General features: G+C 39.5%; 1 protein-coding gene across 2 annotated transcripts in view; it reads right to left on the bottom strand.

Annotated features, from left to right (window-relative positions):
- Positions 1–18,125, bottom strand: part of IPO11 (importin 11) — a 244,545-nt gene that overhangs the window by 213,499 nt on the left and 12,921 nt on the right. For both annotated transcript variants that reach the window (XM_010588166.3, XM_064272370.1), the window contains exons 2-3: positions 5,217–5,360; positions 2,530–2,630 (exon numbers count right to left, since the gene is read on the bottom strand). In XM_010588166.3, coding sequence (XP_010586468.1) covers positions 2,530–2,630; positions 5,217–5,354 — 239 coding nt within the window. In that variant the 5' untranslated portion in view covers positions 5,355–5,360. The remainder of the gene's footprint in view (positions 1–2,529; positions 2,631–5,216; positions 5,361–18,125) is intronic.

Here is an 18,125-nt window from a genome sequence, read left to right as displayed (position 1 = left end):
CTTAACTTTTTAAATTTAAACTAAATTCCAGTTTCTAATTATTTATGTGAAAGCACAATCTGAAATATTTAATCGTAGCTTACTCTGCCTTCAATAAAGTCATTTATGACCATCATCTTCAGGTTGTTGTTGTTGTTGTTGTGTGCTGTTGAGTCGATTCCAGCTCACTGCGACCCTGTGTAACAGAACTACCCCATAGGATTTCCTGGGCTGTAATCTCTAAGACAGAAAATCACCAGGTCTTTTCTCCATGGGGAAACCCTGGTGGCGTAGTGGGTAAGTGCTACAGCTGCTAACCAAAAGGTCGGCAGTTCAAATCCACCAGGCACTCCTTGGAAACCCTATGGGGAAGCTCTACTCTGTCCTATAGGGTCGCTATGAGTCGGAACCAACTCGATGGCAACGGGTTTGGTTTTTCTCCATGGAGCCGCTGGGTGGGTCCAAACCACCAAACTTTTCCTTAGCAGCTGAGTACTTAACCACGCACTGTTCCCCCAGGGCTCCTTATCATCTCCATGAATTAGAATGAATTTTAGGAGACATTTAAGATGTAACTGGGTACGGCAGCAGAAGAGTGCGTGCTGCTAGGCAGTCTTCTGTAACCCAGTAATGCACAATTTCTCTCACTAATATTTTATTTCTCCCAAAATGAAGATCAACCCTAAAATGAGAAGCACTGGCTTTACACTACAGTAAACAAAAGTACAGCCTAAAACTTTCTGGTTGCTTCCAATATTACTCAAAGGCAGTGTTTTTTGTGCCCGTTGAAGTACACACTTTTTTTTTTTAATTAATGTTTTATGGGTATAAGGATTTACACAGCTATAGTGCCATCTACTGGAGAATAAAGACTATTACTTATTCTGCAAAATTCATTTTGTGTTGTGCTTTGGGTGAAAGTTTACCGCTCAAGTCCATTTCTCATACAGAAATTTATACACGTATTGTTATGCGACCCTAGTTGCAATCCCTATAATGTGACAGCACACTCCCCCATTCCACCTTGAGTTTCCCATGTCCATTCAACCAGTTCCTATCCCTTTCTGCCTTCTCATCCTACCTCCAGACAGGAGCTGCCATTTAGTCTCATGTATCTACTAGAACTAAAAAGGACAGTCTTCACAAGTATTATCTCAAGTTTTACACTCCAGTCTAATCTTCACCTGAAGAGTTGGCTTTGAGAACAGTTTTAGTTCTGGGTTAACAGAAGTCCAAGGGCCATGTCTTCTGAGATTCCTCTAGTGTCTGTTTACATGTATTTGAGTTCTACACCACACTCTTCTCCTGCTCCCTTGGGGATTCTCTGTTGCGTTCCCTGTCAGGGCAGTCATTGGGTGGTAGCCAGGCACCATCTAGTTCTTCCAGTCTCAGCCTGATGGAGTCTCTGGTTTATGTGGCCCATCTGTCTCTTAGGCTAATATTTTCCTTGTGTCTTTGATGTTCTTTATTCTTCTTTGCTCCAGGTGGGTTGGGACCAATTGACACATCTTAGATGGCCGCTTGCTAGCTTTTAAGACCCCAGACACCACTCATCAAAGTGGGATGCAGAACATTCCTTAATAAACTTTGTTATGCCAATTGACCTAGATGTCTCCCGAAATCATGGTCCCCAGACACCCGCCCCTGCTACTCTGTCCCTTGAAGTGTTTGGTTGTGTTCAGGAAATTTCTTAGCTTTTGCGTTAGTCTAGCTGTGCTGACTTCCCCTGTATTGTGTGCTGTCCTTCCTTTCACCTAAGATAATCCTTGTCTACTATCTAGTTAGTGAATTCCCCTGTCCCTCCCTCCCCACCCTCATAACCATCAAAAAATGTTTTCTTCTGTGTTTAAACCTTTTCTTGGTTCTTGTAATAGTGGTCTCATACAGTATTTGTCCTTTTGTGACTACTAATTTCACTCAGCATAATGCCTTCCAGATTCATCTATGTTGGGAGATGTTTCCCGGATTCATCCCTGTTCTTCATCATTGTGTAAAAATTCAGTATTTCCTCTCAAATTCCAGGATCATGTCTACACTACCTTTACAGCACGTAATTAACTATTAAGAGACATCTACTCACTTAATTACCTACATAAAAGCTACAACTGAATCTGATTAGATTACACACGTGCACTACCCCATCGGGACCACAAATAACTCAGGAATTAACACCCAGTTGGTTCACAAATGACCTATGATATTCTCAATGACTTTTTTTTCAAAATCCTAATGTTCTACTTCCCAAAATAAAAACCTTTTTTTAATCAACATGCCTAATTCACTCAGCATTTATTTTATCTATAAAATTAAAGATCCTCTCATCTTCACAAGCAAAAGGTCCACACGCCACCACCACCTACCCACTACAAAAAAAAAAAAAAACCCATGGAGAAAAATAATAAAGATGTTGATTTGTAATTAACTAAAAATAACTTTTCTTCTTCACTAGTTAACACATTCTTTTATATAAAGAATGAAAATAAGCAGATACATTTTTATACCTTGAGTTTAAAAAGGATTATATTGGGCAGGGTGGGGGGGAGAACTCACTGAGGTGCTACACGTCTCCAGTAGCGATCAATCCCATTTTTAAAATACAGCACAGCGAGCCACCTTACATTGATATCCAGAGCATGGTTGGTGAAAATATTCTGTGAACAAAAAACATGGTATTAGAATGTACAAGCAGTAAGTTTAAAATTAAAATACCCAATATAAGGTACTAAAGTGTGCTTTTCATTCAATGTTTTGTCTAAATTTAATCACTATATGTCATATTTTTACTTTATAAATATAGCTCAACAATTCATATAAAAAGCAAACCTGCTAAGCAGTACACTAATTTTAAGATGAGTAATAAGTATGCAGTAAGTAGTCTGATCTTCATCAGTAAGTGCTTCAAGTCTTCTTCACTTTCAGCAAGCAAGGTTGTATCATCTGTGTACTGCAGCATATTAATGAGTCTTCCTCCAATCTTGATGCCGTGTTCTTTTTTTTTATAGTCCAGCTTCTCGGATTATTTACTCAGCATACAAATTGAATAAGTGTGGGGAAAGGATACAACCCTGACGCACACCTTTCCTGACTTTAAACCACGGCAGTATCACCTTGTTCTGCTGGAAGGAATGTCTCTTGGTCTATGTACAGGTTCCTCATGAGCACAATTAAGTGTTCTGGAATTCCCATTCTTCGCAATATTATCCACTATTTGTTATGATCCACAGCTGAATGCCTTTGCAAACTCAATAAAACAAAAATAAACATCTTTTCTGGTTTTCTCTGCTTTCAGTCAAGATTCATCTGCCATCAACAGTGATATCCCTAGTTACACAACCTCCTCAGCATCTGGCTTGAACTCTGGCCATTTCCTTGTCAGTGTACTGCTGCAACCATTTTTTAATTATTTTTAGCATGAATTTCACTTGCATGTGATATTAATCCTATTCTTCAATAATTTCTGCATTCTGTTGAATCACCTTTCTTTGAAATGGGCAAGAATATGGATCACTTCCAGTCTGATAACTATACAGCTCTCTTCCAGATTTCTTGGCATAGACAAGCAAATGATTTCAGAGTTGCGTTCATTTGTTGAAACACCTCAATTTTTACTCCATCAATTCGGGGACCTTGTTTTTCACCATTCCCTTCAGTATAGCTTGGACCTCCATCTTCCTTCAATACCAGCAGTTTTTGGTTATATGCTACCTCTTGAAATGGCTGAAAGTCAACCAATTCTTTTGGTACGATGACTCTGTGTATTCCTTCCATCTTCTCTTGATTCTTCCTGCATCATTCAATATTTTACCCATAGAATCCTGCAATATTTTAACTGGAGGCTTGAATTTCTCTTCAGTTCTGCTTGAGAAATGCTGAGCGTGTTCTCCCCTTTTGGTTTTGTAACTTCAGGTCTTTCTTTCCACATGTCATTATAATACTTTACTTTGTCTTCTGAAGCTGCCCTTTGAAATCTTCTGTTCAGCACTTTTATTTCATTTCTTCCATTCGCTTTAGCTGTAATACGTTGTTCAAGAACAAGTTTCAGAGTCTCTTCTGACAACCATTGCCTTTTTTTTTCTTTTTTCTTTTTAATGACCTTTTGCTTTCTTCATGCATGATGTCTTTGATTTCATCCCACAACTCAGCTGGGCTTCGGTCATTATTGTTGGACGCATCAAATTTATTCTTGAGCTGGTCTCTAAATCTAGGTGGGATATACTCAAGGTCGTATTTTGGCTCTCATGGACTTATTTTAATTTTATTCAGCTTCAACCTGAACTTGCATATGGGCAAATGATGGTTTGTCCCACAGTCAGCCCCGGCCTTGTTCTGAGTGATGATACTGAGGTTCTCCATCATCTCTTTCTGCAGATGTACTCCATTTGATTCCTGTGTATTCCATCTAGCAAAGTCCACACGTAGAGCTGCCATTAATGTTGTTGAGAAAAGGTATTGCTGATGAATAAGTCATGGTCTCACAAAATTCCAGCATGAGATCTTCTGCATCATTTCCATCACCAAGGTCGTATTTTCCAACTACTGATCCTTCTTCATTTCCAACTTTTACATTCCAATCACCAATAATTATCAATACATTATCCTGATTGCATGTTTGATCAATTTCAGACTGCAAAAGTTGGTAAAAATCTTAAATTTATTCATCTTTGGCAATAGTGGTTGGTGTGAAAATTTGAGTAATAGTCATATTAATTGGTCCTCCTTGTAGGCATGTGGATATCACCCTATCACTGACAGTGTTGTATTTCCCACAACACCCAGGAAAAAATCAGGTATCTCAAGAACATAAAATTTTTAGATAAGAAAGGAAAAAAATAATGTATTAAAATAAAATACATTAAGAGAGTATATCTGACCCTAAGGCTGCAGTGCAGAGATGTGAACAACTCTGGCAACATAACACAACTGGGGTAGAGATAAAGAGAAGACATTAAAGAGTACCATCTATAGTCCTATGGTCAGCATCAACGTGTTAAAATTAAAAATCCTTACAGGAGATACTACCAACACGCTGCTCATTTATTCATTCATCCATCAATAAATATTTCTTAAATACCCTCAAAAAGCCATGCCCTGAATTAATGGCAGTAGCAACAACTGCCAAACATCTGGATCAGTTTCACTACAGTAAATCACCGATGCAATTAGGTTTTTAGAACAATTTAAATAATGGTGTCTCCTTTTACCAAAAATAAAAGTAAATTATTTTAGAACAAACTTACCAGCAACACTGAATAGAAACCTGGCTGTGTCTCCCACTGTTTCAATTGTTCCTCAGCTGGTTTTAACACAGCAGTATCCTGACTGGTGGCCTGGGTTAAGACCCGAAGAACAATAGTGCTGGCGCTATTGAGATCCATGGAAACCTGCCAATGATGTTAACATAATTGACTATATGTTATACATAAAAAAAATTAACAGTGGAGACAAACAATGTAAAGACAAATAAGCAAAGGGAGAAAAAAAGCATCAATATGCTGAATCACTACTATACTTCAATCATTCACCTATTCTTTCATGTTTCTGCCAGATTTGTATCTTTTCTATGTTGCTATGAGTTGGAACTGACTAGATGGCAATGCGTTTCGTTTTTGGTTTTTTTTATGCTCTTACTTAAAATTCCCAGAATTCATTTTTGCTTAAATAGATTTATCTCTAAAGGAACCTGTCTTTCATTGTGCCATAAATAGAAGGTAATAATAAATTTTTAAGAAAGAAAAATGAAAGTTACTAAATTCTGCTTAACTATCATTGCCTGCATAAGACTCAGCATAATGCCTTCTGTCTTTGTTTAAAAAAACAGATTAATGTTGGAGAAGTGTTAGTCACATACTAGTACCCAACTTTATCCCTGACAAAATTAGAAGAAAAAAAAATAGAACAGGAATCCTTTGGCTCACTGGCAAGTGCCTCCTAGTATTACCTTATGTGCCACCAATGGTACATATCCAAAACATTTTAAATAAAATAAAAACTAAACTTATATCCAAAAATAATGCTTTTGGAAAAATGTTCAACAGAAAATTAAAATAGCTCTTCCTGAAAAAAGACAGAATAGAAGGAAAACACCAGATTTCAGAAGAGACTCTGAAGCTTGCTTTAAAAGGCAGAATAGCTAAAGCAAAAGGAAGAAATGATGAAGTAAAAGCGGTGAACAGAATATTTCAAAGGGAAGCTAAAGGCAAGGTAAAGTGCTATAATGAAACGTGCAAAGACCAGGAGTTAGAAAACCAGAAGAGAAGAACATGATCAACACTTTTCAAGCTGAAAGAACTGAAGAAAAAGTTCAAGCTTCAAATCATAGTACACACAGGAAGCATCAAAAGAAGATGGAAGGAATACACAAAGTCACTGTACCAAAAAGAACTGGTCAATGTTCAACTATTTCAGGAGGCAGTATATGATCAAAAACTGCTAGCAATGAAGGAAGAGGTTCAAGCTGCTCTTCGTGAAGACATTAGTGAAAAACAAGGCTCCAGGAATGGACAAAATATCAATTGAGATATTTCAACAAAGAGAAGCAGCACTCGAAGTGCTTACACATTTATGTCAAGAAATTTAGAAGACAGCTACCCAGCCAACTGATTGGAAGAGATCCATATTCCTGCCCATTCCAAAGAAAGGCCATCAAACAGAATATGGAAATTATCAAACAGCATTACTAATATCACACGCTAGTGAAATTCTACTAAAGATAATCCAAAAAGGGCTGCAGCCGTACATAGGCAAGAAACTGCCAGGAGTTTAAGCCAGATTCAGAAGACGACTCAGGAGAAGTGATATCACTGCTGATGTCACATGTATCTTGGCTCAAAATAGAAAATACCAAAACCATACTTACCTGTGTTTTATCGATTATGCAAAGGCATTTGACTGTGTGGATCATATTACGGATAACACTATGAAGAACAGGAATTCCAGAACACTTAATTGTGCTCGTGCAAAACGTATGCCTGGGTCAAGATGGATTCATTCGAACAGAACAAGGGATTTACTTTGTGGTTCAGAATTGGAAAAGGTGTGCTGCGAGGTTGCATCTTTTCACCATACTTATTAAATCTGTATGCAGAACAAACATCCAAGAAGCTGGACTATATGAAGAACGTGGCATGAGAACTGGAGGAAGACTCATTAACAAACTGTGATAAGCAGGACAAACAAAATGCGGTACATAGATATAACAGAATACTACTCAGCCAGGAGAAGAAATGAAGTCTTGATACATGCTACAGTATGCATCAGTCCCTGGAGAAGGACATAATGCTTGGCAGAGTACAGGGTCAGTGGAAAAGAGAAAGACCCTCAACGAGGTGGACTGACACAGTGGCTGCAACAATGGGCTCGAGCATAACAACGATTATAAGGATGGCTCAGGACTGGGCAGTGTTTCATTTTGTTGTGCATAGGGTCACTATGAGTCGAAACCAACTCGACGGCACCTAACAACAACAACGGTATGGATGGAGGCTGAAGACATTATGCTGAGTGAAATAAGCCAATATAAAAGGACAAATATTGTATGACCTCACTTACATAAAAAAGACAAAGAAAATGTACCGAGAACAAAGTTTACTCATTGTTACCAGGGTCAAGTTGGACTTCTTCCTTCAGTACCATCGATAGCTTATTTGTGCCCATTCCAAAGGAAGGTAATCCAACAGAATATGGAAATTATCAAACAGTATCATTAATGTCACACGCAAGCAAAATTTTGCTGAAGATCATTCAAAAGCAGATATAGCAGTATATCAACAGGGCACTGCCAGAATTTCGGGCCGGATTCTGAAGAGAACACAGAGCCAGGGGTATCACTGCTGATGTCACATGGATCCTGGCTGAAAGCAGAGAATACAAGAAGGATGTTTACCTGTATTTTATTGACTACGCAAAGGCATTCGACTGTGTGGATCATAACAAATTATGGGTAACACTGGGAAGAATGGAAATTCCAGGACCCTTAATTGTGCTCATGAGGAACGTGTACATAGATCAAGAGGGAGTTGTTCAGACAGAACGAGGGGATACTGATTGGTTTAAAGTCAGGAAAGGTGTGTGTCAGGGTTGTATCCTTTCACCGTATCTATTCAATCTGTATGCTGAGCAAATAATCCAATAAACTGGACTGTATGAAGAACAGGGCGTCAGGATTGGAGGAAGACTCCTTAACAACCTGTGCTATATGCAGATGACACAATTTTGCTTGCTGAAAGTAAAGAGGACTTGAAGCACTTGCTAATGAAGACCAAAGACCACAGCCTTCAGGGTGGATTATACCTCACCACAAAGGAAACAAAATCCTCACAACTGGACCAATAAGCAACGTCATGATAAACATAGAAAAGACTGAAGTTGTCAAGGATTTCATTTTACTTGGATCCACAATCAACACCCATGGAAGTAGCAGTCAAGAAACCAAAAGACACATTGTATTGGGCAAACCTGCTGCAAAGGACCTCTTTAAAATGTTGAAAAGCAAAGATGTCACCTTGAAGACTAAAGTGTACCTAACCCAAGCCATGGTATTTTCAATTGTATCATATGCATGCGAAAGCTGTACAATGAATAAGGAAGACTGAAGAAGAATTGACGCCTTGAATTGTGGTTCTGGTGAAGAGTATTGAATATACCATGGACTGCCAAAAGAACAAACACATCTGTCTTGGAACAAGTACAGAGAGAACACTCCTTAGAAGCAAGGATGATGAGACTGTGTTTTACATACCTTGGACATGTCATCAGGAAGGATCAGTCCCTGGAGAAGGGACATCATGCTTCGTAAAGTACAGGGTCAGTGGAAGAGAGGAAGAGCCTCATTGAGATGGACTGACACAGTGGCTACAACAACGGGCTCAAGCATAACGACGACTGTGAGCATGGTGCAGGACCAGGCAGTGTTCCATTCTGTGGTACACAGGTTCACTATGGGTCAGAACTGACTCAACAGCACCTAACAACAACAGGAGCCTTGAACATCAAAGACAAAGTTGAGGAGTTGGACTAAGCCGCAGGAGGAAGGAGAGATAGTTCGGAAGCAGCGAAGATTTGCCAGACCTGACCTGGCCAACACCCTGCAGGCTGGATCAGCCTGTGCACATGGGCTCAGGCAAGGAGTAGCACTTGGGATATATTTTCCAAACTGAGAGAAACCAAGTGGTGAAGAGTACGCATAAACCTGCAGAACTAGGGGAAAGCGGGGCTGGATCTGCAAAAGTTGAGCGCAAGCGTCTAACCTACCACACGGAATTGTCCAAAAAACTCTTCCCCCTCTAGGAAGTACCTCTCTCCCATTCACCCGCCCCCTCCCCGCTCTGCTCTAGTCCTGGTCTGGCTTCAGCAATTGCCTTGTCCCATGGGCCAGAACTGGGAACTGTCGCACACGCCCAGTCATTCTCCTGGCTTTGGAGAGGGAATAAATTAACAAAAAACAAACAGGAAAAAATAATCTGCCAACTCTCCTAAGCCAGGAACTCAGGGAAGGCACAGCTCCTTTGCCTAGGCACATGTATAAGGGGTCCACGGACTCTGAATGCCTTTCACCCCTGCCTAGACCTATGTGGGCCCATTTCAACAGTGTAGATCCTTATTAGTATAGTACAACAAGGTTTATATCTGAAGCCTATTTCCAAATACAACAGTGAAGGGGGAATGGCAGATTCATGACATTTGACACCTCCCTGCCTATTAAGCAGGTTTTTTTCACCTACCCACATCTGGGGCCTGAGGACTGGTAGCTCCACCTATTCCACTTAGCCACATGCAACAGCAGTCCAAGAAGCAGTGGTGCCACCCAGTCCTTATGGCCAACTGCACAGGGTGCCCAAAGTTCAGTTGCAAAACTCACCCACCTACGCACTCTAGGAACAGGGACACGCCTTCCACCCAGGCACTCAAGGGCAGCCGTCGGCCCCCTATCTTGCTCAGTATATAACCTCTGACTGCAGCCAGATACCTGTGTCTGCTCCAATCACCCCTACATAGCCCTGCTCGTCCAGGACTGTAGGTGAGAGCCTGCAGCACACACTCGGTGACCAATTACCTGGACACCTGAGCTGAATCCACACAAGAAAAGTAAATGGACCGCTGGGTTCACAAACCTAGGAGCAGCTCTAACCACCTGGTGACAGGGCGTAAGAGCTTCCAAGACGCAAGTAACTAAAGTAGCTCACACAACCAGCCTATTTGGGCATATCAAAACAAAAAGTAAGAAACTAGGACACAATAAGCAAACAAAAAGTAAATACATATAATAACTTATTGATAGCTCACAGGCCAACAGTCAATACCAAATCACATAAAGAGGTAGACCATGATGGCTTCAGCAAGCAATCAAAACAAAGAACCAGGAAACATCCCAGATTAAGAAAAGGTCTTAGAATTACCAGAGACAGAATTTACAAGATTAAATATACAGAGCTCTTGAAGAGATCAGGACGGTGATCAGGCAAAACGCAGACCAAGCCAAGGAACACACAGACAAAGAAACAGAGGAACTTAGAAGATTATACAAGAGCGAAATGACAAATTTAACAGGCTACAAGAATCCACAGAGGGACAGTAAATAGAAATCCAAAAGATTAACAATAAAATTTCAAAATTAGACAACTCAATACAAAGTCAGAGGAGCAGAACTGAGGCAATGTAAGGCAGAATTAATGAGAATGAACATAAAAGTATTTGACACCAATTTATTTTTTGAGGAAAATCAGATAGAAGAATTTTTAAAAATGAAGCAATTCTAAGAAGTATGTGGGACACCATCAAGAGGAATAGCCTACAAGTGACTGTAGTACGAGAACGGGGTGGGGGGGATGACAGAAAGCACAGAGAACTGCTGAAGATTTGTTGGCAGAAAACTTCCCTGAAATCATAAAAGAAGAGAAGGTATCCATTCAAGAAACTCTTTGAATGCCATACAGGACAGATCCCAAAAGAAAGTCACCAAGACAGATTATTATCAAACCAAAACCAAAGATAGAGAATTTCAAGAGCAGCTAGGGATAAATGAAAAGTCATCTACAAAGGAGAATCAATAAGACTAAACTCTGATTACTCAGCAGAAACCATGCAGGCAAGAAAGCAATGGGATGACACATATAGAGCCTTTAAGGAAAAAATTTACCAGCCAAGAATTATATATCCAGCAAAATTGTCTCTCAAATATGATAGCAAAATTAGGGCATTTCCAGAAAAACAGAAGGGCATTTGTAAAAACCAAACCAAAATTATAAGAAATATTAAAGGGAGTCCTCCAGTTAGAGAATCAATAATATCAGGTAACAACCCAAGACTAGAACACAGGTCAGAATAACCAGGTATCAACCCAGATAGGGAAGTCATAAAAATAAGTCAATTCTAAAACACTGAAAATAGGGAAAACAGAGACATCAATATGTAAAAGGTGACAACATTAAAACAAAAAACAGAGACTAAAGTAGTCATAGAATTTACATATGGAGAGGCAGTTAAGATGATACCGAGAAATAAAAGACTGGTTTAAACTTATAAAAATAGAGATAAATTTTAAGGTAACCACCAAGGAAACTAACAATCCTACATCAAAATAAAAAAGAAAAACATAAAGACTCAACAAATACAAAATCAACAATGAAAAAGATGAAAAGAAAATACATAAAGAAAAACGACTCAGCACGGAAAATTAAGTGGAACAAAGAAACTGTCAACAACACACACAAATACCCAAAAATACATCAAAATGATGGCACTATACTCATATCTATCAACAATTATGCTGAATGTAAATGGACTAAATAAACCAATAAAAAGACAGACAGTGACAGAATGGATTAAAAAAAAAAAACTATCCGTCTATATACTGCCAACAAGAGACACACCTTAGGCTCAAAGACACAAACTAAAACTCAAAGGATGGAAAAAGATATATCAAACAAATAGCAACCAAAAAAGAGCAGGAGTGGCAATATACATCTCTGACAAATGAGACTTTAAACCAAAATCCACCACAAAGGATAAGGAAGGACACTATATAACGACTGAAGGGTCAATATACCAGGGGCACATAACCATAATAAATATTTATGCACCCAACTACACAGCTCTAAAATATGTAAAACAAACCCTAACAGCACTGAAAAGAGAAACAGCTCCACAATAATAGTAGGAGACTTCAACACGCCACTTTTGGTGAAGGACAGAAGATCCAGAAGGAAGCTCAACAAAGACTGGAAAATCCAAATGCCACAATCAACCAACTTGATCTCATAGACATACACAGAACACTCCACTCAAAAGCAGCCAAGTACACTTTCTTTTCCAAAGCACATGGAAGATTCTCCAGAATAGACCACATATTAGGCCAGGATCCAAAGCATAGAAATATTACAAAGCATCTTTTCTGACCATAAAGCCATAAAGCAGAAATCAATAACAGAAAAAGTTAAGGAAAAAAATCAAACACATGGAAACTGAACAATACCTTGTTCAAAAACTACTAGGTTATAGAAGAAATAAAGAAGAGAATAAAATTCACAGAATCAAATAAGAATGAAAACACATTCAACCAGATACCTTTGGGACATAGCAAAAGCAGTGCTCAGAGGTTAATTTATTGCAATAAATGCACACATGCAAAAGAACAAAGGGCTAAAATCAAAATATCAACGCTACAACTTAAACAAATATAGAGCAGCAAAAGAAGCCCTCGGGCACCAGAAGAAAAGAAAATAATAAAAATTAGGGCAGAATCAAACGATATAGAGAATTAAAAAAAAAAAAATTGAGAGCGCTAATAAGACCAAAAGCTGATTCTTTGAAAAGGCCAACAAAATCAATAAAACACTGGCCAAACTGACAATAGAAAAGTAGAAGAGAGAGCAAATAACCTGAATAAGAAATGAGATGGGCGATATCACAACAGAACTAACTGAAATTAAAAGAATCATAACAGAATACTATGAAAAACCATAGTCCAACAAATTTGAAAACCTAGAGGAAATGGACAAACTTCTAGAAAGACACTACCTACCTAAACTAACACAAAGTGAGGTGGAAAAACTAAATAAACCTATAACAAAAAAAGAGATTGAAGAAGTAATTTTTTAAAAACTCACGACAAAAAAAAAGCCCTGGCCCTGATGGCTTCACTAGAGAATTCTACCAAAATTTCAGAGAGGAGTTAACACCACTACTACTAAAGCACAGAAAAGGATGGAATACTCCCGAACTCATTCTGTAAACCCAGCATAACCCTGATACCAAAACCAGGTAAAGAAACCACAAAAAAAAGAAAATTACAGACCTATATCCCTCATGAACATAGGCACAAAATCCTCAACAATTCTAGCTAGTTCAATTCAACAATCTATCAAAAAAATAATTCACCACAACCAAGTAGGATTCATACCAGGTATGCAGGGATGGTTCAACATTAGAAAAACGAGCAATGTAATCCACCACATGATCTTATCGATTGATACAGAAAAGGCATTTGACAAAGTCCAACACCCATTCATGATAAAAACTCTCACCAAAATTGGAAGAGAAGGGAAATTTCTCAACAGAATAAAGGGCATTTACACAAAGCCAACAGCCAACATCATCCTAAATAAAGACAGTCTGAAAGCAGTCCCCTTGAGAAAGGGAACCAGACGAGGATGCCCTTTATCATCACTCTTATTCATTACTGTGCTGGAGGTCCTAGCCACAGCAGTAAGGTAAGAAAAAAGAAATAAAGGGCATCCAAATTGGTAAGACAAAAGTAAAAGTATCCCTTATCTGCAGATGATACGATCTTATACACAGAAAACACGAAAGAATCCACAAGGAAACTACTGGAATTAATAGAAGATTTCAGCAAAGTCTCAGGATATGAGATAAACATACAAAAATCAGCTGGATTCCTCTACACCAACAAAGAGAAATTTAAAGAGGAAATCACCAAATCAATGCCATGTACAATAGCCCCCAAGAAGATAAAGTACTTAGGAATATATCTAACCAGAAATGCAAAAGACCTATACAAAGAAAACTACAAGACACTACTGCAAGAAGCTAAAAGAGACCTACATAAATGGAATAACATACCTTGCTCATGGATAGGATGATTCAACATTGTGAAAATGTCTTTTCTACCCAAAGCAATCTACAGATACAATGAAATCCCAATCCAAATTCCAGCAACTTTTTTTAACGAGATGGATAAAGAAATCGCCGAGTTCATATGGAAAGGGAAAAGGTCCCGGAGAAGTAAAGCGTTAATGAAGAAGAACAACAAAGTGGGAGGCCTCACACTATGGGATTTTAGGACCTATTATACCACCACAGTATTCAAAACAGCCTGGTACTGGCACAAGAACAGATATATAGACCAGTGGAACAGAATTGAGAATCCAGATGTAAATTTATCCACCTATGAGCTGCTCATATTTGACAAAGCCCCAAAGTCTGCTAAATGCAAAAAGACAGTATCTTTAACAAACGGCTCTGGCATAACTGGATATGCATCTGCAAAAAAAAATGAAACAAGACCCATAACTCACACCATGGACAAAAAGTAACTCAAAATGGATCAAAGACCCAAATATAAAATCTAAAACAATAAAATCATGGAAGAAAAAATAGGGACAATGCTAGAAGCCCTAATACATGGCATAGACAACATGAACCATAACTAACAATATACCAAAAAAAAAAATTTTTTTTCTTTTTTTCTTTTTGTTTGTATAGAAATTAGGTAACTGGGGGCTCCTAAAAATCAAACACTTATGCTCATGAAAAGACACCAAAAGAATAAAAAGATTACCTACAGGCTGGGAAAAAAATTTTGGCTACAACATATCCGATCAGGGTCTAATCTTGAAAATCTGCACGATACTGCAAAACCTCAACAACAAAAACACAAGTGACCCAATTAAAAAGTGGGCAATGGATATGAACAGGCACTTAACCAAAGACACTAAGGTGGCTAACAGATACACGAGGAAATGCTCACACTCATTAGCATTAGAGAAATGCAAATCAAAACTACAATGAGATACCATCTCACCCCAACAAGGCTAGCACTAATCCAGAAAACACAAAATAATAAATGTTGGAGAGGTTGTGGAGAGACTAGACCATCTAGACACTGCTGGTGGGAATGTGAAATGGTACAACCACTTTGAAAATCGATTTGGCGCTTCCTTAAAAAGCTAGAAATAGCAGAGAAGTTTCGGGGATAAAATGAATGCTTCAAAGGTCAGCGGAGCAAGGGCGGGGGTTTGGGGACCATGGTTTAAGGGGACTTCTAAGTCAATTGGCAAAATAATTCTATTATGAAAACAGTCTGCATCCCACTTTGAAATGTGGTGTCTGGGGTCTTAAATGCTAACAAGCGGCCATCTAAGATGCATCAATTGGTCTCAACCCACCTGGAGCAAAGGAGAATGAAGAACACCAAGGTCACACGACAACTAAGAGCCCAAGAGACAGAAAAGGCCACATGAACCAGAGACCTACATCATCCTGAGACCAGAAGAACTAGTTGGTGCCCGGCCACAATCGATGACTGCCCTGACAGGGAGCACAACAGAGAACTCCTGAGGGAGCAGGAGATCAGTGGGATGCAGACCCCAAATTCTCATAAAAAGACCATACTTAATGGTCTGACTGAGACTAGAGGAATCCCGGTGGCCATGGTCCCCAGACCTTCTGTTGGCACAGGACAGGAACCATCCCCAAAGACAACTCATCAGACATGAAAGGGACTGGACAGTGGGTGGGAGAGAGATGCTGATGAAGAGTGAGCTAATGATATCAGGTGGACATTTGAGATTGTGTTGGCATCTCCTGTCTGGAGGGGGGATGGGAGGATAGAGAGAGTGGGAGCTTGCAAAATTGTCACAAAAGGAGAGAGTGGAAGGGCTGACTCATTAGGGGGAGAGCAAGTGGGAGTACGGAGTAAGATGTATGTAAACTTATATGTGACAGACTGACTTGATTTGTAAACGTTCACTTGAAGCTCAATAAAACTTAATAAAAAAAGAAAAAAAGCTAGAAACAGAAGTACCATAAGATCCAGCAATCTTACTCCTCAGAATATATCCTAGAAAAATAAGAGCAGTCACACAAATAGATATATGCACGCCCATGTTCACTGCAGCACTGTTCACAATAGCAAAAAGATGGAAACAACCCAGGTGCCCATCAACAGACGAATGGATAAACAAATTACAGAATACACACACAATGAAATACCACACAATGATAAAGAACAATGATGAATCTGTGAAACACCTCACAACATGGATGAATCTGGAAGGCATCATGCTGAGTGAAATTACTGGTCACAAAAGTATAAATATTGTTTGAGACCACTATTATAAGAACCAAGAAAAGGTTTAAACACAGGAGAAAACATTCTTTGATGGTTATGAGGGTGGGGAGGGAGGGACAGGGGAATTCACTAACTAGATAAAAAAAAGACAAGAATTATCTTGGTGAAGGGAAGGACAACACACAATACAGGGGAAGTCAACACAACTGGACTAAAGCAAAAGCTTAGAAGTTTCCTGAACATAACCAAACACTTCAAGGGATGGAGTAGCATGGCTGGGGGTCTGGGACCATGATTTGGGGGGACATCTAGGTCAACTGGCATAAGAAAGTTTATTAAGAAAATGTTCTGCATCCCACTTTCAGGAGTGGTGTCCAGGGTCTTAAAATAAGCTTGCAAGCGGCCATCTAAGATGCATCAATTGGTCCCAGCCCAACCTGGAGCAAAGTAGAATGAAGAACACTGAAAGACAAAGGGAAGATATTAGCCCAAGAGACAAACGGGCCACATAAACCAGAGACTCCATTAGGATGAGACCAGAAGAACTAGATGGTGCCTGCTACTACCAATGACCACCCTGACAGGGAACACAAGAGTCCCTGACCGAGCAGGAGAAAAGTGGGTGCAGAACTCAAATTCACAGGAAAAAACCAGACTTAATTGTCTGACTGAGACCAGAGGAACCCTCAAAGACATGGCCCCTGGACCCTCGGTTAACCCAGAACTGAAACCATTCCTGAAGCCAACCTTCCAGACAAGGCTTAGGCTGGACTATAAAACATAAAATAAAACTCATAAAGAGTATGCTTCTCAGTTCAAGTAGATACACGAAACTAAATGGGCAGCTCCTGTCCAGCAGCAAGATGAAAAGGCAGAAAGGGACAGGAGCCAGTTGAATGGACACAGGAAATCTGGGGTGGAAAGGGATAGTGTGCTGTCACATTATATGGACTGCAACTAGTGTGACATAACAGTATGTGTATAAATTTTTGTATGAGAAATTAACTTGAGCTGTAAACTTTCACCTAAAGTATAATTTAAAAAATAAAGGACATAAGACTTTTGTCATAAGCCAAGGATGGTTCCAAATATATTGCGTGTCACTGAGTTGATTCCAATTCATAGTGACCCTACAGGACAGAGCAGAACTGCCCCATAGGGCTTCCCAGGCTGGTCATCTTTACGGGAGCATATGACAGGTCTTTTCTCCTGTCAAGCCACTGGTGGGGTCGAACTGCCAACCTTTCAGTTAGCGGCCAAACACTTAACCATTGTGCCACCAAGGCTCCTCCCAAATATACTAATCCACTGCCACCTAGTCAATTCTGACTAATACCGACCCTACAGGACAGGGGAGAACTGCCCCACAGGCTTTGCAAAGAGTGGCTGGTGGATTTGAACTGCCAACCTTTTGGTTAGCAGCCCAGCTCTTAACCACTGCACCACCAGGGCTCCTCTATTGCTGAGAAACTCTGACATGAATCCAAACACGCTATAAGGACTTGAATGTGGCTCAAATTCATATAGCACGTTTGGATTCGTGTCAGAGTTTCTCAACAATGGACGTTCAGCAGGAAAATTCTTCCCTGAGCTTGCATTCATCCCTGGGTTTGTGCACACCATATGCCAATAACACTTCCAAGGGATTGTCAGAAAGAAAGATGCTCCCATGTATTTCCAAATGCCCTCAAGTTAAAGAACCATCAGGGTTACCCAAGTATTTCCTATGACAGTTCATCCACAATGTCAAAGACAAACTGGTCTAGTTTGGGAAAAGATACACAATAAACATATATACATCAAGGAAAAGAGATTATTTTCCTGCCTTGTCTTACATACT

This window comes from Loxodonta africana, chromosome 2 (genome assembly GCF_030014295.1).
Source record: "Loxodonta africana isolate mLoxAfr1 chromosome 2, mLoxAfr1.hap2, whole genome shotgun sequence".
Taxonomy (NCBI): Eukaryota; Metazoa; Chordata; class Mammalia; order Proboscidea; family Elephantidae; genus Loxodonta; species Loxodonta africana.
Note: the sequence above shows the minus strand (reverse complement) of the source record. Positions and strands in the feature narration are given on the sequence as shown.